General features: G+C 41.5%; 1 protein-coding gene across 2 annotated transcripts in view; it reads right to left on the bottom strand.

Moving 5' to 3' along the window:
- Window positions 1-25,406, bottom strand: part of kalrna (kalirin RhoGEF kinase a) — a 277,075-nt gene that overhangs the window by 140,985 nt on the left and 110,684 nt on the right. For both annotated transcript variants that reach the window (XM_079619850.1, XM_079619849.1), the window contains exons 6-10: window positions 23,528-23,650; window positions 20,026-20,217; window positions 19,768-19,899; window positions 16,702-16,932; window positions 3,642-3,764 (exon numbers count right to left, since the gene is read on the bottom strand). In XM_079619850.1, coding sequence (XP_079475976.1) covers window positions 3,642-3,764; window positions 16,702-16,932; window positions 19,768-19,899; window positions 20,026-20,217; window positions 23,528-23,650 — 801 coding nt within the window. The remainder of the gene's footprint in view (window positions 1-3,641; window positions 3,765-16,701; window positions 16,933-19,767; window positions 19,900-20,025; window positions 20,218-23,527; window positions 23,651-25,406) is intronic.

The raw sequence follows: 25,406 nt of genomic DNA on the forward strand, positions 1-25,406 counted from the left end.
TCCACCTACAAGTCGAACGAACGGAGCCTGAATTCCTTCAGCAACTTCACTTTCAACCAGCTTTCAAAGCTCCCGCGGAAACGTGCTCTGGCAACGAGCACGCGCCCGGCTCCAAACGACCCGAGAGAACGCGCCTCAGACCCGAGAACGCGCGCTCCCCTCAGATCCAGACATGCGCACACACGACTTTTTGCAAGTATCACTCTAACGAGGTGTTAATGTTTTAAGGTTCGATGCATTTTGGTTGGCTCTCAAAGGTCTGTGATTTCGTTATTCTATGATGTTTGCTGTTCTATGGTCACACGTGACCATTCTCTCTTTCTCTATCTCCCTACAATCTCAGCGCGTGCTACGGCGCGCGCCCCTCCCCAACTCTCTATAAATCTCCTTCTCTCTATCATCTGTTATTCGTTGTCTTGTTCGTCACATGTAAGATATGTATAAACGTATAATCAGTATGGTGTAGTCTGTATATTCTCTAGTTTTGCATTTATTAAAACAATATATTCAACTGTTTCCCGGAAATGCTTGTAAAACGAGTCAATGAGATAAGATCCAAGAGCTGCCAGCGCGCTCAATATTAACTACAGTAAGTAGTTTAATTTTATAAACACAGGAAAATTAATATTCAAGGCCAGAAGGTTAATATTTCTTGGAGTTTATAAGAAAGGATAGCTTTGTTGAGAAATTAATCACTTAATCTGACAGTTGGTCGCTGGACGAACAACGATTTGATAATTACATTAATTTCCCTTAAAGATTATCTCATAATCGAAGTTAAGTGAGATTATTGATATATGAATGAGGAATTACAATTCGTTGTGATTGATTATTCATATATTCATATAATCCACTTTCACTTTCGACAACTTAAAGTAACTGTTATATGCAAAATATTAATCATATTCATGATTAGTTATTAAAATTCCCTATGAATCATTTGAGCTAATTCATCCGGACCCAGAGTCCGAAGCATAAGGCATATAAACGCTACATCTCCTTGTGGCTAGCGGGGTCTGTCTGAGATTTGTGGCGTGTGGGAAATGCTCCTGATGGAATGGTTTTTGTTTGCATGGCAGGAAGACACAGCAGATGTGCGCTAGTGGGACACACAAGTCTCGGTCCTACATGTGTCAGCGTCTGATTCTAATTGTGCTGTTAGACTGGGACCAAACTGGGCTCACCATGGTAAGCGATAAATCACATCTCTTCCGTGTAGTCTGAGTTATTGTTCTAACAAGCCATGCCTGTCAACAGCGCTCGGCATTAAAACATTGTGACAGTCGATTTTTACAGTCTCGGGCTCATACGGCGTAGCCACTGGCCATTTAATGACAAGAGCAGTCTGAAACGGCAACTTCTGGATGCTTTATTTTATCAGGCCACATGGAAACAAAGTCATGTTAGTACAATGAGTACATTTTCCAAGGTTTGCGAGGTTCGTGAGTCTTAGAAAGAGGTTTTTGTTTGAGATAATTAACCTTATAACCCCTACTTATAAATCACATTTTTAAGGCCAACATGATGAAAACTGTGCTGAAAAAGCTGTTGTACTCAACATTTATTTCACGATGAACACTTACTGGACTTAAGCAATGTAGGTTTACTTATCAATACATCTTATTTTAAAATCATGTTAAAATGTGAGTATCAAATATAATGTTGAAAGGCTAAAGGGTCACGAGCCCAACTGAAGCAACCACAGTGGTGACTTCAAACTTTGACCATCTAAACCTCTGTTAATTGTATGTAATTAATTGTGAAATCCCCACTTCTAGAGGTATGAGAAGTATTACTATTGTCGAGAACGACAGTAATGCAGCACGATTTGTTAAGCCAGCAGAATCATATGACGTATCATGTAGGCATATGGCGTAGGAATCATTTCAAATGTCAAGTGTAATATCAAGTGTCATTTTTTCTGACCTTTGTCTAGTTGATAGGTTTATATATATATATATATAAAGATTTTGCTTTTAATTTGCTAAAATAAAACAAACCACAAATTTGTATACTATAATATTTAGTTTCTTTATTTTCCTTATCCCAATATTATGATTGGTTTATTGACTACAAACACTTGTGCATTAAGTCATTGTGGATTTTATAAAATGTTAACTTTTTTTTTTTTTACTACAGAATAAACCAAAAAATATATGTTATCGTAATCGTGTGTTTATTGTCTTCACGTTTCATCAGCCGAAATGTTTCAGCTTTTGCTGGATGCCTTTGTCCATATCAGGGATTTCCTGGAAAGTGTAATGACTTCTATGATTGTCACTTGTGGACCTCCGGCTTCCAGTATGAATAAAACTGACATTACACTCCCTAATGTTCACATCGCCTCGTTTTGGATAAGAATAAAACGCCAGATCATACATAGACTGTCTTGTCACTTTGAATTTAAATCTAATTTTATTCACATTGGCCGATGAAAACCTCTACGTGAACACACTAGCCCGAGAAATGTGCGGTGGACAAATGTACTTTTATTAAAAGTGTGAGGGACACGTCCCCCTCGTATTCTATGCCCATGTCACACTGCATGTCAGTTTTGACCACAAAAGACGAGGTAATTTGATTGGATGTCATGCATGTAAGCAATAAGGTACGAGAGGCTGTGCTGTATCGTGAATAAGTCACGGCTCGCGGAGTGCCTGCAACCCCAGCCGTGACTTATTCACGATACAGCTCTAGCCTCGAGTACCTTAATGCTTTTATAAAACGGTTACCACACAATGCAAATATTAAAGACGAAAAATATGTATTTATGCAACTTTTATGATGTAAAATCTCTAAAAGCCTTCATTCCACTGGAAAAAATAGTCCCTGACCGTAAACAGCAACAGAAGTTACATACATTATTTCGCCAATAGATGGCGGCAAAGACTGTCTTTATGAGTGAGTCAGTCAGTAGAGAAAACTTTTACATTGAAATGAATCAAACTTGTGATCACGGACAAGAAAGACGCAACTGACAGATATATGGAAATGGGAAAACCCCTTAACTGTTAAAAAGACAAGATGTCACAGCGGACATTTAAACTGATTTTTTTATTTATTATGAATATAGGACTGACCTGAAGGAAAATGCTATGTCTATACAGGTACACTCGCTTACTCAATCTCTCACAATTCTCTAATACAGCTTCAATGAATGTGTTTAAGTTGCTAAGAGTGGTTGCTAGGGGTGTTGTGTAGTGATACATAGTAATTCGATTGTATGTGACATTTTATGACACTACCATTTTCCTGTTTTTAAACTAGAGGTGGCATTTTGCCTGTTAGAAATACACAATCGCTTTTAATGTTATTTTAAGGTGGGTAGAAGTAAAAGAACGGCAAAACTCAGCATTTTGTCCGTATACCCCTTCTTACCTCACACACCCCAGTTTGAACCACTGGACTAGAATAAGCTGTACATTTCTGTAAATGTTAATGAAGCCCCTTTTTAACCTGTTTATTGGATGTGCTCCTATGCACTAAGACCTGCCATTGCACACATTGTCTGAGAAACTTTTTAATTGGCTGTTTTTCTTGGATATAACCGAATGATTCGATCTGAAAACAAGTGGCTTAAATAAGATTGATGTGGATTAGTGGTTTTGTATTAATCTGACTGTATGCAGCTGTCGTCTCACCTGTGCCACCTCCTCAAAGTCATCATGGCGTTTCTGGAGGGCTCTGGCTCTGTGCAGGGATTTGCCCACACCTGTGTGTTTACTGAGGAAAGCCTCTCCATGGTTCTCTATCCAGTCAATCACCTGCAACACACAAACACACACAATCCATTAAGTGCACTGACAAAACATCACAACGCAGAGCTGAAAGAGTCCTCAAGCAAGCTTCTGTTTGCCCTAGTCCATTCAATTGATGTTACATATAGAAAGCCAGTTATAAAACACACATCAGTGGCAGTGACTGCTCGCATACTCTCATGGGCATATGAAGGAAGAGCGATCAATCAGCATCGGTTTTCTGTCCAATAGTGATCCAAAGACTCTTTTTCATCATCCCTAGGGACACCGCGTTGCAAATAACATTCCTCCAGCGACATCTTTAGATTAGACTGATGTGAAATGTGACTTAGGCAACACAATCAAACACCAGAAATCCAGCAATGCTGACATGCTCAAACTAAACACTGAGAACATGTTGTAAATATATAAACGCGCAGAACAAACTCGCCTTATTGTCTATGTGCATTAATTGTGTTTATATATAAAGAACAACACACTTAATGTTCAGAGGTTTCTCTTTTAAAGCTGAGGAGATTAAAAGGTAGGGTAGGCAATTTCAGAGCAGCTAGCAATAGCAAGGTAGCTTTGAAATTGAAAAACTTTTCCTTTTTTATTAATTCTATTTTATATACTCTTGTACAGCACTTTGGGTTCAACATCTGTTGATTTAAAATGTGCTTTACAAATCAATAAACTAAACTAAACTAAACTAAACTTTGAAAGCATGAGATACCACCCTCCTTTCAGAGCGTCTCCAAAGCCACACCTTCAAAACACATGAACGATCACAGCAGAGTCTGCAAAGCGTCACAGGGACGACGTTAAATTACCTCATGTCTCAAAGCACATGACACCACATGAACATTAACAACTTACAGAGCTCTTACTTGTACCACCTGACTGCTGCAGATTCATTTCGGCGCTGATAGTGTTTACACAGAAACAAAAATCTGAAGTCTGCGGACATGAACGGCACCGGGTAGAATGTTCAAGGTTTCCATCTCGTAATGACATGGCGTGAACGCAGCATAAACTCATTGTTTTGGATCAGGAGGAACTGTAAACGGTGTCTGCTGTTTGTTTGCGGCGATCAGTGACTGTCTACAACTCTGCATAGCCTTACGGAACGCACTGATGACGTGTGACGTCTGCGCCGAGATATGGAACTACATGCTGACAGGCAGGTAGGACATCAGATCCAATGGAATGATTGGACGAACATTTTTTTGGTCTTGAGTCTTCCAAAGATGATGTATGTATTTTTCTTGTATATTTAGACCAATTATTGCATTGATTGCTATAAGGATGTGAATCGAGTTTTAAACAGAATAACAAAAAAAAATATTGGAAAAAAATTCCAAAGTTGTCAGTCGACTCTTTCACATGTCAACTCTGTCATGCATATTTCACCCAAAATTCCTTAAAACATAAATATAGAAATACAAATATAAAAATAAATGAGCAGATGACATAACATCATGTTTTCACTGTCCCTTCATGAAAACCATATTAAACATTTTGAAAACATTTTATTTTCATTAGTTAACATCATTTAATGCATAACGCAACTAACATTAACTAACAATGAGCAATATGCTTTATAAATCCTGCTAACATTAGTTAAAAATACATGTTCATTGTTAATTGCAATAAATAATATTAAAAGATACAACTTGTGATTTTAATAATGTATTAGTACAAATTTTCATTAATATAAAATAAGATTACTAAATGCTGCAGCACTTGAACAATTTTTAACAAATGGAATCTAGTTGTAAATGGTTACAAAATTATATTAAATGCATTTTTATTCAATTATAAACTTTTTCAATATGTCTCAATTACATGATACAATTTTGAGAGAAATATAGACTGAATATAGCCTACTAAACCGATACATATCTGTGGTTTAATTGATTTTATTTTGAAACAAACACCAATGCATCTGACCACCTTTTTCTGGTTACATTCGTGGTAAATGTGGTTCTTCTGCTACACTTGCGTGTTTGCAAGTGATACAAAGATAATCAAACATGCAAACAATTGCGTCAACGAGTTCTTGTTTCTGCTACATTGATTAATGCGTCCACTTCATGTTCTAAAAACAGCTTCCTTCTTTCACACGCACATTAACAGAGGCTGATGAGATAAATATAGCCCTGCGTGATGAGTCAATCAGAAGATGCTCACAATCTGGAGTTCACAGATGGCACAGGTTATACATCCACTCAATCCAAACACCTGTTTGGCCAAATAAATCAACTCAAAATTCAAGAACAATCAGGCATTTGTGTTTGACTATCAGTCATTGTGACTCGCAAGATGTTTGACTCAAAAAATCTGTTAAGTGTGTGTTCACAACTATTGATTATGCTTTGTAATGACTGTTTACATAAAGAACCTCAGCAAATCAAACTTATGATAATAATCAAGTACAAGAAATAATCAAGGAAAAGACATAATAAACTGAGTGTTTCGTAAACAGCCAGAACTGCTATTACAATTTCTCCTGCTTTATGGGTCGGTGACAAATAAGGATGTCCAAGATTATGAAAAGGAAAAATCTTTAAAAAAAATTGGTTTAAAATGCCAAGTTCTTAAAGGTGTATTCGTTGTATTTATTTAAGTGCCTTTGTTTAATCAAAAAATATTTTGATTAAATTGATTTAGATTTAGCTTTTATTCTTTTGGTAGACACTTTTATCCAAAGCGAGTTTCATTGCATTCAAGATATACATATTATCAGTGTTCCTGCATTCCCCAGGAATTAAACCCATGACCTTGCCGCTGCTTGTCACAGTCATGTCTTGTTTCCTTTCATTGTCTTGTTCTGTTTAATTTGTAGTCATGGTTCACTTTGTCACTGTTTTGCCTGTGTTCTAGTTCATCATTAGTTGTCGTGGTTTCATATTAGTTAAACACGTGTTTTTACTGTTCTGTTGATCATCCCCTATGTGTATTTAAGCCTTCAGTTCTTTTACTATTGTTTTCCATCCACGTTAACGTTAATATTTTAGGTGTGTAGTGTTTTCACTCTCTCTGTTTATTAAATATTATCATAATTTTTCATTCAGCACCACACATCTCTCTTGTCATGCCTTACCCACTACCCCAACCACTCTCTATGTGTATTCTAACACTGGGCTTGATGAGAAATCAAAGGCATGCCTGCCTGTAGATGGTCCTAGAAGAAGCTTTGCAAAGTATCTGGAGTGGGTGCTGGTGTCGTGTGACTCACATTTTACGCCTGCCTCGCTGCCGAGGACATCGCCAGCCCCACTCCAGAGCCCAGCCCACCATCAGCCCAGCCCGCAGTGGAACAGCCAGAGCCCACCACAGACTCAAAGCCGGAGCCAGCCACGAATCCAGAGCCTGAGCGTTCACCAGAGGCTATTTTAGTCTCAGAGCCTGAGTCTGGACAGGTGTGTGAGCCGGCAACAGCGTCTGTCGCAGAGGGCATATTAGTGGAGTTCGAGGAGATGAAGTGGAGCCCCACACTCCCCTGGCCGAGGTGTGTAAACTAAGCTTGAGCTCGTGGAAATTGGTGTTGGATGAGTTGGATGAAGAAGAGTTTGCTGTTCTACAGTCTCTACGGGTCCCATCCAGTTCCAAGTTATCTTCATCTCTGCTGGTTAAGCCAGTTCCAAGTAATCTCAGTCTTGCTGGTAACGTCCAGTTCCAAGTCCTCTTTGTCTTCGCTGGTTGAGCCCAGTACCAAGTCATCTCAATCATCGCTGAAAACGCACAGTTCCCAGTCATCGCTGGTTGAGCCCAGTACCAAGTCCTCTCAGAGGAATTTGCTGGTCTACAGTCTCCACTTGTCCCATCCAGTTCCAAGTAATCTCAGTCATCGCTGGTAACGCCCAATTCCATGTCCCTCTTATCATCGCTGGTTAAGCCCAGTCCCAGGTCATCCCAGTCATCGCTGGTTGAGCCCAGTACCAAGTCATCTCAATCATCGCTGAAAATGCACTGTTTCAAGTCATCTCAGTCATCGCTGGTTAAGATAAGTTCCAAGTCGTCTCAGTCATTGCTGTATAAGCCCAGTTTCAAGTAATCTCAGTCATCGTTGGTAAAGCCTAGTTCCAAGTCATCTTCATCTCTTCATCGAACCACGTCTTCGTCTTCCAGCACCAAGTCTCCTTAGTCATTCGGTACCAAGTTGTCCACCATTGCCTCTGCCCAGCTCCAAGTCCATCCAGCATCCTTGTCTACCTCCTCCTCTGCCAATGCCATCCAGTACCTGAGCCTCATCTCTGCAATCTCCCTTCAGACCCTCAGCAGTCTCTGCCTGAGGCTTCCCAGTCGCCTTGGCCAGTGGATCCCTCAGTTCCACCTCAAACCTTCAAACCCCAGGTTCCACATTGCCCCTCCGACTCATCGGCTCCATCTTGACTCAACGATCCATCTGCTCCACTATGGTCTGTCACCCCTCAGGCTCCGCTGGGCTCCCTCATCCCTCTAGCTCCACCTTGGTCCATCGTCAACTTCCAAATCGTCAGCTGCTCCTCAACCCTGCATCCCTATCCTCCTTCCCTCCCATTCCACCATTGTCATCATTCCTACTATCTCCGCCCTGGTCTGTCAAGACCACATCTCCACCTCAGCCATACCCACCTGCGGCTTAGCCATGGCCCTCTGGACTAGTGGTGTCTTTTGCTCTTTGGCTCCACCTGGGTTTCCATTACCACCAGCTCCATCTCAGTCGGTCGTCTCCCTGGTTTTGCCTGGCCTCTCCAACAAGACTCAACAAGATGGGCCTCATCTTTTTCGAACATTGTGTCAATGCAATAATTTTATCGTGAATAGGTACACCACCTTGACATTTTTTAACCAACCAACCAACCAAATAAATTAATGTTCTTGTTTTCAGGATTTTCTGTTTTCAACATTTTACATAGAAACTTGTCTCACACAATGGTCTAAAATAAAGGTCAAGGAACCATTTTGACATTTACCAGACAAACACAGGAAAACTAAAATACTTGTGTAAAAAAACAGAGACACTTGATATGTTATGTCCGACTGGTACAGAACACTAACTGCATGAAATGGAAATCTCATGTGTATAAAGCAGGCTGTCTCTCACACTTCCCCCAGTCTCCCCCACCATGACTCACAACCCTCATTTACTCTGGTTATCAGGGTTTCCCAAGTAACCAAGTCAAGACCACTTGTGTACTCTTCTGATAACCCCATGACTCACTGGTGACCACAACCAATTCATTACGTAGTTCAGAAAAAAAGCAAAGATAACAACGCAGAACCCGTCTGTTCTTATCAAAAAGGGTGTCTGACTGCCACAGACTGAGGCACAGATCATATAAAGAACTCTAGGGAAGAGTGTGTTGAATGTAGACAGGCACAAGAGTGTTTTTAAATAAACAGCTCACCCAGAAATTAGCATTTCTCTTATGTGGAATTTTTTTTTTTCAACAGAATGTTGACAGTGAATTGGCATAGGTCCTGTCAAGCTTCAAAAAGGACATTTTCAGGATACACATTCTCATTTGTGGGTGAAGTATTCCTTGTAACTGTAAATAGTAAAGAACACAAATATGACTTGTATGTGTGTGAGTGTGGGAGGTCTGTTCATTTACTCTAAATAACTCAACCTACTCATTACCTGTATTTAACTACACACTCGAAGACATTTGGCCACATCTCACCCTCCATTAGTCAAGAATTGCAAACATTTCAGGGTGAGGCAAACTAACATCACCAAATATGGGTAATAATAACAATCTGTCTCCCAGAAAACATTCAGTATGTTGATATCTCATTCAAATCAATGATCCAAGTTTATCAGAGCCGTATGTTTGTGCTTAAAGAGTTTAGCATTTTTTATTGCATCCACCTGATCAGTGTTTGGAGGGTGAAATCTAACTCCACCTATCAGAGATTGAGTCTCATGCATATCAGAAAATCTGTGCGTGATGCCTTAACAAATCAGTAGGTCAGATCAACTCTAAACACTCCTCTAATGCAAGAGGTAAATTAAATTATTTTCTTGATAAATCTACAAATCATATTAATATTCCACAACCTGTTAAATTGAAAAAAAAAAAGTAGATGTTTCATTGTAGATTCTTAAGATCAGTTCAGGATAAGAAAGGAAACATCACATTCCTTTCTTGAATTAGCCCATCGGTTTCTGGGTTATCTGTTAATAGATGGGGTTTCATAAAGAACTATAAAGTAAAAAGCATTTAATAAAACTGATAGTTGTGGTCATGGATGCTGATTGGTCAATACAATTTTCCATTTGACATATTGTCCAATCAGTCAACTTAAAAAAAAACACAATACAGAAACGGCTATGAGGTAAAACACCTATTCAACAACTATTGTGTACAGAGACCATAAAGACTATTAACTTGATTTTACATCAGCCTGATTTTCAAAATGATCACTTTTCTAAAATAATGTTTTAAAGAAACATTTTAAATATTTATACTTAATATTATTATTTTGCTGTAGCTTTTTCTTAAAAGCAATAAATCACTCGAAGAAATGCTGAATTCCCACAAGAAAAAGTACACTTTAGCCTAGTTTTAAAAATGGTATTTATACTTAAAAGAATATACTTGAGGACAAACTTATTGTAATGTTTTCGGACACCTAATTGGATGTTAATTACAACTGATTGAAAATGTATTATAGTTTAAATTTACATGAAATGCTTTACAGTTCCTTTTCACCCCATTTAAGTAAAACACACACACATTAGCTCTTTTGCGATGAAGCAAGCGCTCTGTCCGTGATAGGTGTGGCGACGAGACGCAGTGTCTCGTTCCCTTCTCGGGGAACAAGGGTTACAGTCGTAACCCGAGACGTTCCCCTTTGAGGGAACTCGCACTGCATCGTCGTCGACGACACTTTGGGGAATGTAATGCCCACTAGGCCACACCGTAATCACGCCCGCCCTAGTGTGAAGCTGGGAACCAGGCACACTTAGGACGCGAGCACTCTGGCGCCAGGCGTCACAGGGAGTTGCAGACTGTAAAATCATATGAAGGTGTGCGGAGTAGCCCACCCGGCCGCCTCGCAGATCTCATGAAGCGAGGCTCCAGAAAGGAGGGCCACCGAGGAGGCCATGCCCCTGGTGGAGTGCGCCCTCACGGCCATCGGTGAAGGCAAATTGCGCACCTGATAGGCCGTGGCTATAGCCTGGACAATCCAGTTACTGATTGTCTGCTTGGATGCAGGCAGCCCTTTCTTGGGTGAACCAAAACACACCAACAACTGGTCTGACTTCCTCCACTGAGAAGACCTCTCGAGGTACACTCTCAGGGCTCTGACTGGGCAGAGCAGGTGAAGTCTCCCTTCTTCCGCCTTCACGTGAGGTGGAGAACAGAAGGCCTGAAGAACCACGGACCGTGCCACATTGGAGGGCACCTTGGGCACATAGCCCGGTCTAGGATGTAAGATGGCCTTAACTCCGCCGGGGGCAAACTCCAGGCAAGTTGGCATTATAGCCAAGGCCTGGAGATCCCCCACTCTCCTCAGAGAGGTGATAGCGAGGAGAAAGGCCACCTTAAGGGTCAGGTTCTTTGCCTCAGCCGACTCCAGTGGCTCAAAGGGGGCCTCAGCCAACCCTTCAAGTACCACCGCCAGGTCCCAGGTTGGGACTCTGGAGCGAGCCGCAGGCCTCATCCTCCGAACCCCACGGAGGAAACGTACAACCAGATCGTGCCTTCCCAGGGGCCCATCACCTAAAGGCGAGTGGAAAGCCGCTATGGCAGCCACGTACACCTTAAGTGTGGACGGGGTAAGACCGGCGGAGAAACGATCTTGGAGGAACTCCAGCACTGAAGCCACTGGGCAGTTAACTGGGTCCACCTCACGCTCTCTACACCAAGTGGAAAACACATTCCACTTCAGGCTGTACAGTCTCCTGGTGGAAGGAGCCCTGGAGCTGAGTAGGGTCTCGACAACACCTGCTGACAGGCCAGCCTCTAGGTACTGATCCCCCTCAGGGGCCAGACCCAGAGGTTCCACAGCTCTGGTCGGGGGTAAAATATTGTGCCCCCTGCCTGTGACAGCAGATCCCTCCTCAGAGGGACCTGCCACGGGAGGCCGTCCAGCAGTGCTACTATGTCTGAGAACCATACCCGGGTCGGCCAGCGGGGTGCCACTAGAAGTAGGCTGATCCCTTCCTGGCGGACCCGCTCCAAGACTCCCGGGAGCAGAGTGATCGGGGGAAATGCGTACAGACGCAGCCTCGGCCACGTCTGTGTCATGGCATCCAGCCCCAGAGGGGCTGGATACCTGAGAGAGAACCACAGTGGACAGTGGGACGTCTCTTGAGACGCGAACAGATCCACTTCCACTGGGCCAAATCTTACGCACATGGCCTCCACCACCTCGGGGTGGAGACGCCACTCCCCGGGCCTCAGCCCCTGCCTCGACAGGACGTCTGCTCCCAGGTTTTGGTCCCCTGGGACATACATCGCTCTGATAGACGACAGTTTCCCCTGGGACCACAGGAGGATCTGGTGTGCCAGTCTGCACAGAGGGCGCGACCTCAGACCCCCCTGATGATTCAGATACGCGACTACAGAGGTGTTGTCGGAGCGTATCAGGACATGGTGGCCGCGGAGGTCCGGAAGAAAACCCCTCAGGGCTTTGTAGACCGCCAACATTTCCAGGCAGTTGATGTGCCAGGAAGAATGCTGTGTCTCCCACAGACCTCTCGCAAAGCGACCGTCCATGACCGCGCCCCAACCGGTGAGGGAAGCATCTGTTGAAATGGTTTTCCGGCAACATGATGCCCCCAGCATTCCCTGGGACAGGAACCAAGGTTTCCTACATATGACGAGAGAACGAAGGCATCTGCGCGTTACTCTGATTATACGGAACGGATTTCCCCTCGGGGAAAACCCCTTGGCTCTCAACCACCACTGTAGGGATCTCATGTGTAGCAGGCCAGATGGTATGACGCTGGACGCTGCTGCCATGAGTCCCAGCAATCTCTGAAACTGCTTCACAGTGAGGTTGTGGCCTAGCTTCTTCCTGGAGACCATCGCCAGTATGGACTCCACGCGTGCGGGAGACATTTGTGCCCGCATCGTCGTGGAGTCCCATACAACTCCCAGGAACGTAGTCTTCTGGGAGGGCGTCAACACACTCTTCTTTGTGTTGAGTCTCAGCCCCAAGCACCTGATATGGGCCAGAACGACATCTCGATGCCGAACTGCCATCTCGCACGACCTGGCCAATATTAGCCAGTCGTCGATGTAATTGAGTACACGGATGCCCTGGAGTCTCAACGGAGCCAGCGCTGCATCCATGCACTTGGTGAAGGTGCGAGGGGAGAGAGCTAGGCTAAAGGGAAGAACCCGATATTGGTACGCTTCGCCCCCGAAAGCGAACCTCAGGAACTTCCTGTGACATGAAAGTATGGATATATGGAAGTATGCGTCCTTCAGATCTATCGTGACGAACCAGTCCTCGAACTGGATCTGACTCATGATTGCTGGAATAGTGAGCATCTTGAACCTGTACCTCCTCAGAGAACGATTCAAGTGCCTGAGATCTATTATGGGACGCAACCCCCCATCCTTCTTGGGAACTATGAAGTACCGGCTGTAGAACCCGGACTCCCTGTCTGGCAGAGGAACACGTTCTATGGCCTCCTTGACCAACAGGGATTGAACTTCCTGTTCCATAACCCGAACTTGCTCTGGGCCGACCACAGTCCAGACCACCCCGTTGAACTTTGGGGGAGGGGAGCTGAACTGTAGTCTGTAACCCAGCTCTACAGTACGCAGGGCCCACGGAGATATATTCGGAAGGCATGACCATGCGCCGAGATAATCTACTAAGGCCTCTCGAGGCTGGCCTCGGGTGTCAACCGAGACTCGTTCCCGACTTCCTGAAGCGGCTGGCCGGCAGGAAGCGGTCGAGAACGATTTTTGGTGTGCGGACGCACTCGCCGCCCCGCCGCAGATCTTCTTAGAGGCGGCTGGAGCGACGTGCGTACGCGGGAAATCAGTGTGGCCCGAAGCGTGCTGGACGGCGGGAACACAGCACTGATTCCCCGAGAGCTCCGGGGGGAACAGCTCTCAGCGGTCCGGCCACAATTAGGACCGCTTGGAGGAAGCCTTCTTCGCCTGAAGGACGGTCCTCAGATCGACCTTAGGCTCAGAAGGCTTGCCACGAGAACGGCGCCTCCTTTGCCAGGCTCCCTCAGGAGGGGCGCGGGAGGCGACACTCTCTCTTTGCACATATCGGCGCGAGGAGCTGGTAGATGGCTGAGGCTGCCCCTTTGAGGCAGCCTTCCCCGAGGAGCCAGAGCGGCGAGGGAGGTACTGTTGGAAGGCCGCCGACTGCTTTTTCACCTCCTGAAACCTCTCGACGACGGTACTAACCGCGCCGCCGAAGAGGCCAGCAGGTGACATCGGGGAGTCTAGGAGAAAATGTTTCTCTCTCTCCTTCATCCCCGATAAATTCAGACATAAATGCCTCTCCACACACACCATACCAGCCATGGAGCGACCGATGGCACGGGCCGTCTCCTTGGTGATGCGGAGAGACAAGTCGGTAGCCTTCCTAAGCTCCAAGATGTCACTCGGAGAGGGACCCTCGCCCTCATCAAGCTCCTTGAGGAGGTCAGCCTGGTAGGCCTGCAACACCGCCATAGTGTGCAGGCAGCTACCAGCCCGCCCAGCCGCCATATAGGCCCTGCCCACCAGAGTGGATGTGTCACGGCATGGCTTAGTGGGCAGCACCGGGGCTTTAAGGGACGATGCAGCCTCGGGGGAAAGATAACTCGCGAGAGCTTCCTCCACCCGAGGTATTTTCCCATAACCACGTTAGAAAAATCGAGCACTGGGGGGTTGGAGAGCCTGGCTGAGTATGGTTTTTCCCATGACTTGCACAACTCATTATGCAAGTTGGGGAAAAACGGAAGGCCCCGGCGTGGAGTTTGAGATCTGCGCCTGAAGAACCTTTCATCCAGCTTACTTGGTGGCTGGATTTCCGGTTCTTCTTGTGGCCAATCAATTTTTAACTTGGCCACAGCGCGGGTCAAAACCTCCACCAACTCCTCTTGGGCGGGTGCGTGAAGTGATTGATCGGGCCCCACATCACCCACATCAATGCTTACAGCATCAGACTCCTCAGAGCCTGATAGCTGAAGCATCTGATCCCCTTCCTCGCGGGAAGAAACCGCTTCGCGGGCTTCCACACGAGGCGGGAGAACATCTGAATCCTCAGACGAGGACCGGGAAGATGCCGCAGCAGTCCCGTGTCCCGTTGAGAGATCCATCTGTGAGCCCCACGATCTGCGGCGCCGCGTTGCCTCGACAACGGCGGGCCCAGAACCGCGGGGCTCGCGAGCTTGGCCGTGCTCATCAAACACGGCCAGCCGCGAGCGCAAAACCCTGAGCGGCAGCTTATCACACTCGCTACAAGCGGCTCCCTCGAGAGCCGCTCTAGCGTGCTGCACACCAAGGCAAAGCACACACAGCTGGTGTGTGTCCGTGCCCGTGCCCGAAATATAACGCGGACACGGATGCACACACATATTAAATTGCTTGCGTGGTTCCATAACAGTGCTTGTAAACTTTCACAGAGACAGACAACACCAAATAAGACTGACAATACACAGAGCGCTTTCAGCTGAAGAGCAAAAAAGCGAATGTGTGTGTGTTCGGGCGTCCCATTGTATCTTCCGGTTATGCCGTCATCTACTACGTCATGACGCAGCACCAATCAGGATCAGACAGGATTTCATTCATGCTTCAGACGCGCTATGCTGGGGCATTCCCCAAAGTGTCGTCGACGACGACGCAGTGCGAGTTCCCTCGAAGGGGAACTAAATTAACTAAAAGTACTTTAATGTCATTTCTTTTGAAACTTGTATTTGTAATGTAACATTTGTAATGATGAAGTTGCAATTTAGTACATTAAAAATATTTACTTTAATATTGAATAAGAGACTACAGTTAAATTTACAATCAAGTACTTTACATGTGTTTTAGTATGTTAGTCAACACATCAAAATAAGTGTACTTATTTTAAGCACAACAGCAGATTATTGAAACATTATGATTTGAAATGTAGCCTACTTTAAAGTAAAACGTTTAATATGATATTACAAAGTGCACGTTTTAAAAGTGTGTTAAAAAACATAGTCATGAAAGTTTACTATTCAAATACATTTCCGTGGCTTTTTATTTAATTAATATTACATTATCAGCAAGTACCGTTTTTTTTTTTTTTAAGATACTGATTTGGAGTGCTCTGCAAATACACAAAATGTATCACTTTGTAGAAAGAAAATTCAGAAAAGAGAATAGAGAGGATTAAAAACATCCAATATGGTGCTCATCATCCCTGAAACTGATACAGGAGTTGAGTAATGTCAATTTTATAGTTGACGGCGATGTGTTTTATTGTTCCCTGCCCTGTGTTTGGCCTCTGGCTGGTCTAAATCCAGCCCCCGTTTGGGCTCTTCAGCTCTTTGGTTCTGGTTCAGATCTTGATTTGGCCGGGTCTGTTGGCTATTTTTCAGGGCTGACCCCGGCCTGATAAACCAGAGCTGAATCCAGGCCCAGAGCTGCCACAGACCCGCTGAAGGAGGCTAATGGAGAGATATTAACTGCTCCTCTGGGCACATATCCAACACTAAAAAAATACTAAAAAAAAAAAAAAATGTTGTGTATATAACTGTACAACACTGAATTTATGGTGAACTGTTGTTGACAAATTTCCTCACTCAACATTCTGCACTTTTACGGAATTATGGATGAATAAAGCACATCTTAAAAAAAAAACACATAAAAACTATTTATTTAATTTGATGCCGTTACTCGTACAAAAAAATGACAATGTTAGCATGAAGGACCATATTAAAGTGATGTGTATATATATTCTGTCTAAGTAGGCAACTAGTTAGGATCACTGTCAGTGAGATAGCCTGAGAGAGTGTAGACATATGTGAACATTTATCTACCTGTTGGACGTCCTGCTGGAAGACACAGAGCTGCAGCCTCTGATGCAGACGAACTTTACGGTGCTGCCAGATGTTCTCCAGACGTCTCTGGTGATGCAGGACCTCATGGACCACGTCCAGAATACAGTGCACGGCTTTAGAGTAGTTCGCTGTTGCAGTCAGAGACTCTGAGTTACCAGGACTCAACGGCCGCTGAAGAACGTCTAGCAAAGCCTTACCGTCCTGACTCACCTGCAGATAGAGACGTGATCAGTGAGATTTAGAACTAACCCTTAGAATTACTTATAAGCATGTAACTCATTGGGCATTGTTAATTTGATCTAAATAAGGTCACGTTAGGTATCTGTGATAGAAACAGAGATCCTCCAGTAGAGAGTATATTTGATTGTGTAAAACTACCCTTAGTGTTTTATTGTGTACTGAGGTCAAAATGACTTGTTTCCATGTTTTAAACAAGATCTACAACAGAGCACATTCTCTAATGTCAGATCTTTAAACAGAGTCATGGGTAAACGACTGAATGGCTTGGAAACACAGGGATACATTTTCAGTCTGAGTATCAGGGGCTGAGATCTGTGAAATAAAGTAGCACAATAACATTGTGGCATTGTTTTCCTGTTGTGTCTTCAGATTAATTAGGGCCGGTTCACTAATTTGTTCTAGTTCAAACAACATTAGTACAGCTGTAGGCTTATTGTGTAACATAAGCACTCAATGGACAGTTTTAGACATGACCCACATCACCTGGTGTAATTAATTCGGTTAAAAACCACAACTTGATTCTAGAGAATTAGTCAACTACAGACTGATCTTGAATCTCTCTTTTCAAAAAAAAAAATACTAAAACAGGCAGTATCCTCAAAACTTCCTTCTTAGAGAGAAATGGTATCTGCCAGGATTTAGACTATATCATAGTACTGAGGTAGCTCTCGTCAGAGTTATAAATGACCTGCTCTTATCATCCGATCATGATTGCATCTCTCTATTAGTGTTACTGGACCTTAATGCTGCATTTGACACTATCAAACCCCAACATTCTTTTGAATAGGTTCGGAAATTACATTTTGCATTAGTGGAACTGCATTGCCATGGTTTAATTTGTACTTATCTGACCATCATCAATTTGTAGTAAATGAAGAGGTAAATGAAAATCATTATGGAAAACCACAAGGCTCAGTACTAGGACCACTGCTTTTCATCCTATACATGCTACCCTTGGGAGATATAATTAGAAAACATGGTGTTAGTGTTCACTGCTATGCTGATGATACTCAGCGCGATATGTCTTTGCAGTCTGATGAAACTCACCAATACACAAAACTGCATAGTTTATACATATATATATTAAAAAAAGCATAATTTACAAACTAAATGTATTGTTTTGTAGCCATGAGTTTTTAAAACATTCATATCATTTATCTTTCTTGCGATCATAACTCAAGAATAAATGCTTTTCAAATATTATATTTCATGTCACATCACATTCACTTAAATTCACAATCAATCAATCAATCAATCAATCAATCAATCAATCAATCAATCAATCAATCAATCAATCAATCAATCAATCAATCAATCAATCAATCAATCAATCAATCAATCAATCAATCAATCAATCAATCAATCAACCAATCAATCAACCAATCAATCAATCAATCAATCAATCAATCAACCAATCAAACAAACAATCAATCAACCAATCAATCAATCAATCAATCAATCAATCAATCAATCAATCAATCAATCAATCAATCAAGTTTTCATTCAACATATTATATTATTTGTCTAGTGTTCTGAAAGGAAATCAAATGCTAAGAATTGCATCTAAATATGATATGATATGAAGACCTCTTTTCCAAAACGCGATAAACGCCATTTAAAAAAAAAAAGAGTTTATCATGTCATTTTGCTTTGTACTGAACCTATTCACTGCTCCATCAACGTGTCATGCCAAAATCGCGATATTTCCTGGTTTAAAATGTACTGCAAGATGCAGTTTCTTTCCGAAACGCGATAAGCGCCGAACCTATTTTTAGCCTAAACGCGATACATCCTCTCGACCAATCAGAATTCGGGCGCGTTCTAAGCAATCAAAATAGGCGGCGATCTGAACAGACGTTTATTTCATTAATTCCGCAAAATGAGTGCTTTAAAGTTTACTAAACGCAGACTGGACAAAGATAATCACAAAAAACAACAACAAAAGAAGATTCGCGGGAGGCACGTTAATACCAACAGTCGGATGTCAACAAAGCTGCTCCCACAGGTTTCTGTCAGGCCGAGAGGCTGTCACAGGACGATCTGATTTTTATTTATTATCTTGATTTTTATTTAATTTATTTATTACTGACTGACTTGCCTATTGAATATCGTTATCATTATTTAATCATTCGTTTTTCATGCATATGTAGTCGACAAATTGGTCCTATTTGTTACAGGTTGACACTTTACTAAAAATGACTCTGAATGTATTACTAAATAACTTAGTGAATATTGTTATCATTACTAGGCTATCATTACTTTTTTCAGGTTCGGCACCAAATTACAATTAGCCTAAATTACTAAATTATTTAAATGTATTTTTAACATTGTTGTATTTAAGGACTGGTATTTGTATGAGTGTTATGTGCTGGACAATATTAAAATGTGTCATTATTTATTTTATTTAACTATTTATTATAGTTGGCTTTTATTTATTTCATGCATTTGCACTTGTTTAATTTATATTAATTTAAAGTATTAAAGACAAACCATCATTTTTTTGGAAACAATTGATGGATTTATAGCGTTTTGAAAAAAAAAGAAGAATGGATTTATAGCGTTTTGAAAAATAAATAAATAAACTTTGAATTTATCATCAACAATATTGTTGTTTGATTTAATAATCATTGTTCAACATGTTCAGACTGAGCCACACAACCATTTTAACAGGATAAATTGAATATTCACAAAATGTGTGGGTCTAGGTAAAAAATGTCATTTTCCTGAAAACTATTGAAATGGATTTATAGCGTTTTGGAAAAGAGCTCCTCATATATGGAACCGTATTGTGAGTTGTGTTCTCACCTCTGTATAAGCTTGTGTGACCTGTTCATAGAGCGTCTGATGATGATGAATGGCCAATTCCAGATCCTGCATCTCTGATGGCAGCCCACCTTCACTGCACATCTTACACCACGCTTCCACACCAGACAGAAACTGCACAAACAGAGAAACAAACCAACTATTTCACCACTGCATCATTATTTAAAGTTATTTAATATATTTATAAAAGCTTCTACATGTTCTGAGAGCTACAGTTGAAGTAAATAAGAAATGACGTACCTGCTCAGATTTCTGATGGAAGACAGCAGACATGGCAAGAATGGTGCTGCGTTCATCAAGAGCGGCGGCAAAGCTCTTCCACTCCTGATCGAGCTGAGTGCTGATCTGTTTGATCTGCTGAGTCGCGTAGTGACCTGCCTCCGACAGCCGGGACGCCACTGACATGATGCGGTTTATGTTCACATATGCATTCTGGAAAATGTGAGATTAGAAATCATTGCAATGTGTGAAGGAGGGAGCAATAAACAAACACGGCCTGAGAGCAGAATGTCAAAAAAAATTAGCGTGAATCCAAGTTCAGGTTCTTTTGGAGACAGTACTTATTACGGAAATAATACATTTTTAAAAATGTAAAAATATATTTTTTTTATACTTAAGTGCAAAATGAATGTAATGTTTTTTGCATGTTAATTGCAATTAATGAAAACGTATTAAGCAGGACTTAAGTTCATCTTCATATGTAGTTTTATAATTTCATAATTAAAATATGGTAGTGTACTGCCGATTTTTACTGGCAAGGAATTATGGTACCAACTAAAATATACTTTAATGTCATTTCTTTTTAAACGTATGTCTCTAAGTCTCTGAATAGTTTTAACATAAAACAAATGTTATTGCTTTTGATCTTGGTGTACTAGATCTATCTCGGCAGGTGGAGCTGGGGGAGGTAGAGGGTTTCAGAGGCCATTTAAATGTTAACCAAGCCATCTCACTGGCTGCAGATTAAGCAGAGGCCAGTCGTGTACCATGTAGTAAACAATGGCTATGTTTACATGCACAACTTTTTTTTTCATTGTATTGAATTCAATCCGATTGAAAAATATGTGTGATTAACCATGTGATCGGGTTAATCTGCGCGTTTATATGTCACAAGCTTCAAATCGGAATCGATTTTTTCACATGCGCACACTGAACGAATATACAGTGTTTCCCGCTATTTGCGCATAATAACCATTCTCCTACATTGGTTCTTTATTTGTTTTAAACAGCAGACTTAATATTTATCCATTCTGGTCATAATTTGGAGACAATGAGTATATCTACCGTGCTGCTTATATTTATCACGCCGTAAAAATGCCCCTTCCCACGCCTGTGTCTGTGGATGCGAATCCAAAACACTTTATTCAACAGGAAGCTCACCTTGTTCCGCGCGTCATACGTCATTACGCTATTTCAACGTCATTGCACAAGCGCAGTCCTTTCGTTTTCGGTTGTCAATCCGATCAAGTGTTTACATGTTCTCTCGATCGGATTAGAAAAGGAATAAACCACCCCTTACAATTGAATCGAAATATTATTAGGATCGAGCTCAATCGGATCGATTAAGGTGTTTGCATGAAGACTTTTCAGTCCGATTGAGCCGTCAATCTGATTAGTAACATATTATTTGGTTGCATGTAAACATAGCCAATGTGATTGTTAGTAGATTGCATGTAAATGACCTATCAGTCTGTGCCATCTACCGCTTTATGAACGAACAAGACACATCTTCTTTCTCTCACAATAACTACCAAGAGAACTGAAGGGGGAAAGAGCCCTCTTAACCACATTAGACTAATGACACCATGAACACAAGTGGACTCATATTAAAACCAAAGCCTAATGAGGCATACAGCAACAATCGTGCTTGGATAAAGAAGAGGAGGATGAGTGAACAGTGTGAGTGTGTCTGTGTCTCTGAGATCAGATGATTGGGAGCTTGATTAAAGTGGTAGGAGGAACTCTGGTTAGCTGAGTAGACTGCAGGAATTACAGAGACAGTGATCTGAAGAATGAGCTTCAGGACATGCCTACTGTGTGCATTGAAGAACCAATCAGGCAGCATTAGCTGCATACAGAGTGGAAGACAACCCTAGCTATGCTGGTGGGAAACTGGTTGAGCTGGTTAACTGGTCAACCCTAGCTATGCTGGTGGGAAACTGGTTGAGCTGGTTAACTATACTCATCAATTCGACTTGAAACAGTTGACCAGCTCAACCACCCTCAACCATCATTTACTCACCTTCATGTTGTCCCAAAGCCATACAATTTTTGTTTAACTTCAGAACACAAATGAAGATACTTGTAATATTTGTTATATTTATATATATATATATATATATATATATATATATAAATGTGATAAAGACATTGTGAAAGTAATCCAAATTAATAAAGCGGTTTAATCCAAGTTTTATGAAGAGAAACAATCGTTTTATATGAACAGATTTATTTAGGAATGCTTTTAATCAAATATAAACATTGATCGATGCACATACATATGCATTCAAGTCCTCCAGGGAAGTTGATTTACGAGATGGAAAGTTGTAATTATGACGTCAGGTGCGTAAAGCAAGTTGACAATGTACCTTTTCTACAAAAAAAGATTAAATAATCGACGATAGTTATTAACTCAACATCTTTAAATTCTGAATAAAGAAAGTGCATCTGTTTGTTTTTGTTTTTATGTTTTTGTTCAATTAATGAAGACGGTCAACGGTACATTGACCCGTTATATATTAAGACAAACCTTTAATTTATTTGAACAAATTTACCATTAATACAGATGCTGGATCTATAGACCCTTTTACAAGCCCACGTGATCAAATAGTTGTGCGCATTTTGGCAACGGAAGTGGTGTTGTTTCCCACTGGCTCTAATGTGTTAGCAACTCCAAAAGTTTATCAAAACGGTTTCCCAGCATCAAAATGTCTGGTTGTTGCGTTTACGGTTGCACTAATCAATATTCCACCAAGGGGCTTAAGTTTTATAGGATTCCGACAGGATCACGGCCGTTTCAGAAGAACCGGCAGCGCCTGTGGCTGCTGGCGATTAAACGTGTTGATTGGAGCGAGGACATAATAAAAAATGCTCGCGTCTGCAGCACCCACTTGACACTCTGCTGATTCTCGCCATACTTCCGTTGCCAATATGCGCGCGCATACGTTGCTACGTCATCATTGTGTACAAACAGTAAAAGGGTCTATTGCGTCACACATGTTTTCTCACAACTCGGAAACTCGAGAATCCAGAGTTTCCTACTCATAATTATGACTTTGCAGTGACATTCATGTGCATTCAGTGCAATCAAAAGACTTTGATTAAGTCATACGGTTTGCTTTTACAATGTCTTTATGAACTTTTTGAAACATTTTCTAGTGTGGACTTTTAATGGATGGACAAAAATGACGAGGCAATATTAAAAATATGAACAGAAGTCTAATGGGTAAGTAAATGACAACATACTTTTAATTTTTGAGTGAACTATCCCTTTACCATACTCATGATAGTTCACTCTCATAGTTCTCAAGGACTGTATTTTACTATTTGGTATGAATTTGTATAGGGTTGTGTTTAGTGGTGGGCTTAGGGATGAACCTTCAAGGTGACGTTCTACCTACAAATGTTAGATTGAACAAATTCATATGAAATCGCCAACTAATACAAAACCCAGAACTTTAAGTAGTGACTTTCTACAACACCTATTTCTCCAAGCAAACAAAATCACCATGGAAGGACGTACCATGGAGTTCATGGCGAAGTGGTTGTGCTGAGTCTGTAGCTCCACAGCATGCTGGTAGCTCACACCGATCTCTGTGTGGCTCTGAAGAAACAACTCCTTATTGTGACTGATCCAGTCAAACATCTAGAGAGATGACAAGAGAAAGTCAATACATGTAATCCTGGACCATTGCTTTATGAAGTTTACACATCACTACGGTTGGGGGTTTCATATTAAACAGACATATATCTTATATATATATTTTCAGACAGCACATAATTAATCAAACACACAGACTAGCGTACGACAGGCTCAGGACAGATAACAGAATGACAAATGAAAACATTTCAACCGTTTAGTTTTAGCAGACGATAAGAAGTCCATTCATATAAGCATGTTAACATAGGGAGACATCACTGGATTAACAGCGTTTTGTGTTTTAGTGAGAAAAAATGACGGATTGTGTACAATCAGAGAGGTTTTCTGGGAAGATTGGTGTTTTGTCATAAATTAAGATAAATACACTTGGTGATAAAATGCTATGCTAAAACACAGATATCAGTTGCAGGAGCTTTTAAAGGATTTACACTGTCTGGGACATTCGTCAAGCAATGTTTTTTTTTTTACACAATAAATGCCTTTTTGTGAGTATCAGAGTTTACCATTCCCATCTGTGACATCATACTGTAGGCTACATACACTTGCAGACAAAAAAGTATGTGAACCCTTAGGATTTACAATATATATATAATATATATATATATATTAGATGTATAAATTAGTCATGAAAAAATATTTTCTACACTTTAAAGATCAGTCCAAATTTTATGACTAGATTATTTACAAATTCTGAATGCTTTTTCAAATGTATCTACATCTCTAAGCTAATTGGAGTTCGAAAATGAGACAATCAAATCAAATTGTATGGCCAATTGATGCAGAAATCCATGCTAAATCACATACTGTTCTGACTGTACATGTTTTACACATCAAAGCTTTAAATAAATATGTATTGCACTGATTAATTCATAAACATGCTTTAATTAACAGATGAAAATGCTACATAATGAATAATAAACAAATATGCAAATACCGACGTCATTAAAATTCTGTCCATGTTTCACCACCAAGGCCTCCACTGCTTTCTGAGTGACAAACAATTTATCCTTCAATACCGAATAACTATCCTAAATAAATATTTAATTAGAAACGGCAAATGAATTGCTCTTGTAATCAAGATAAGAGCTGAGAGACAGGATAATTGATAATCTAGTTGACTGCCTGCATTCCTATTATATTAAATGGATGGTTTAATCTAATAGTGCTGGGCTCGTTGTAAGAGAAGTTGGACAGAGGTATTAATTAGCAGAAAGACTGCTTGCTCTTGGCCTTTTGACACAAGGAGGCCTGGCACAATGACAGACAAATGATTTTCAATCATGTTCACCCGCGGTGAGTGAAAGGTTGTGTGTGCAGTAGCTAAAAATAAACGCCTGCGCTCTGAACGAAACAAAATCATCAGAACAAAGCACTTATGTGTACTCAGTATCAGACGGGCCGATGTGAGTGGCCCTCTGACCCTCTCAACTTGTGTCTGAACAATTATCTCAAACTCACTGTTATCATGAAGTGGGGTGAAGTTAGTGTAAGGTCACATCTTAACCCTGTAAAGCCTGTATTATAAAAAGGAGAGTTCCAGTCGTTGATTGGTTGAGTCGCGTTCGAAGCCGTTGTAAATTACTCAACAAACATACACCTGTGACCGCATTACATTAGTATTACTGCGCAACTGCCATTTGTGATTCTTTGTTTCTGCATGTGTTGCTTGGCAACCTCTTTGGAACTACAGTGCTTGGCGGAGGAATAAATGTGTTATAACGTTTTTTGTTGCTGGTGTTTA

The sequence above is a fragment of the Phoxinus phoxinus genome (assembly GCF_949152265.1).
Source record: "Phoxinus phoxinus genome assembly, chromosome: 7".
In the NCBI taxonomy this organism is placed as follows: domain Eukaryota; kingdom Metazoa; phylum Chordata; class Actinopteri; order Cypriniformes; family Leuciscidae; genus Phoxinus; species Phoxinus phoxinus.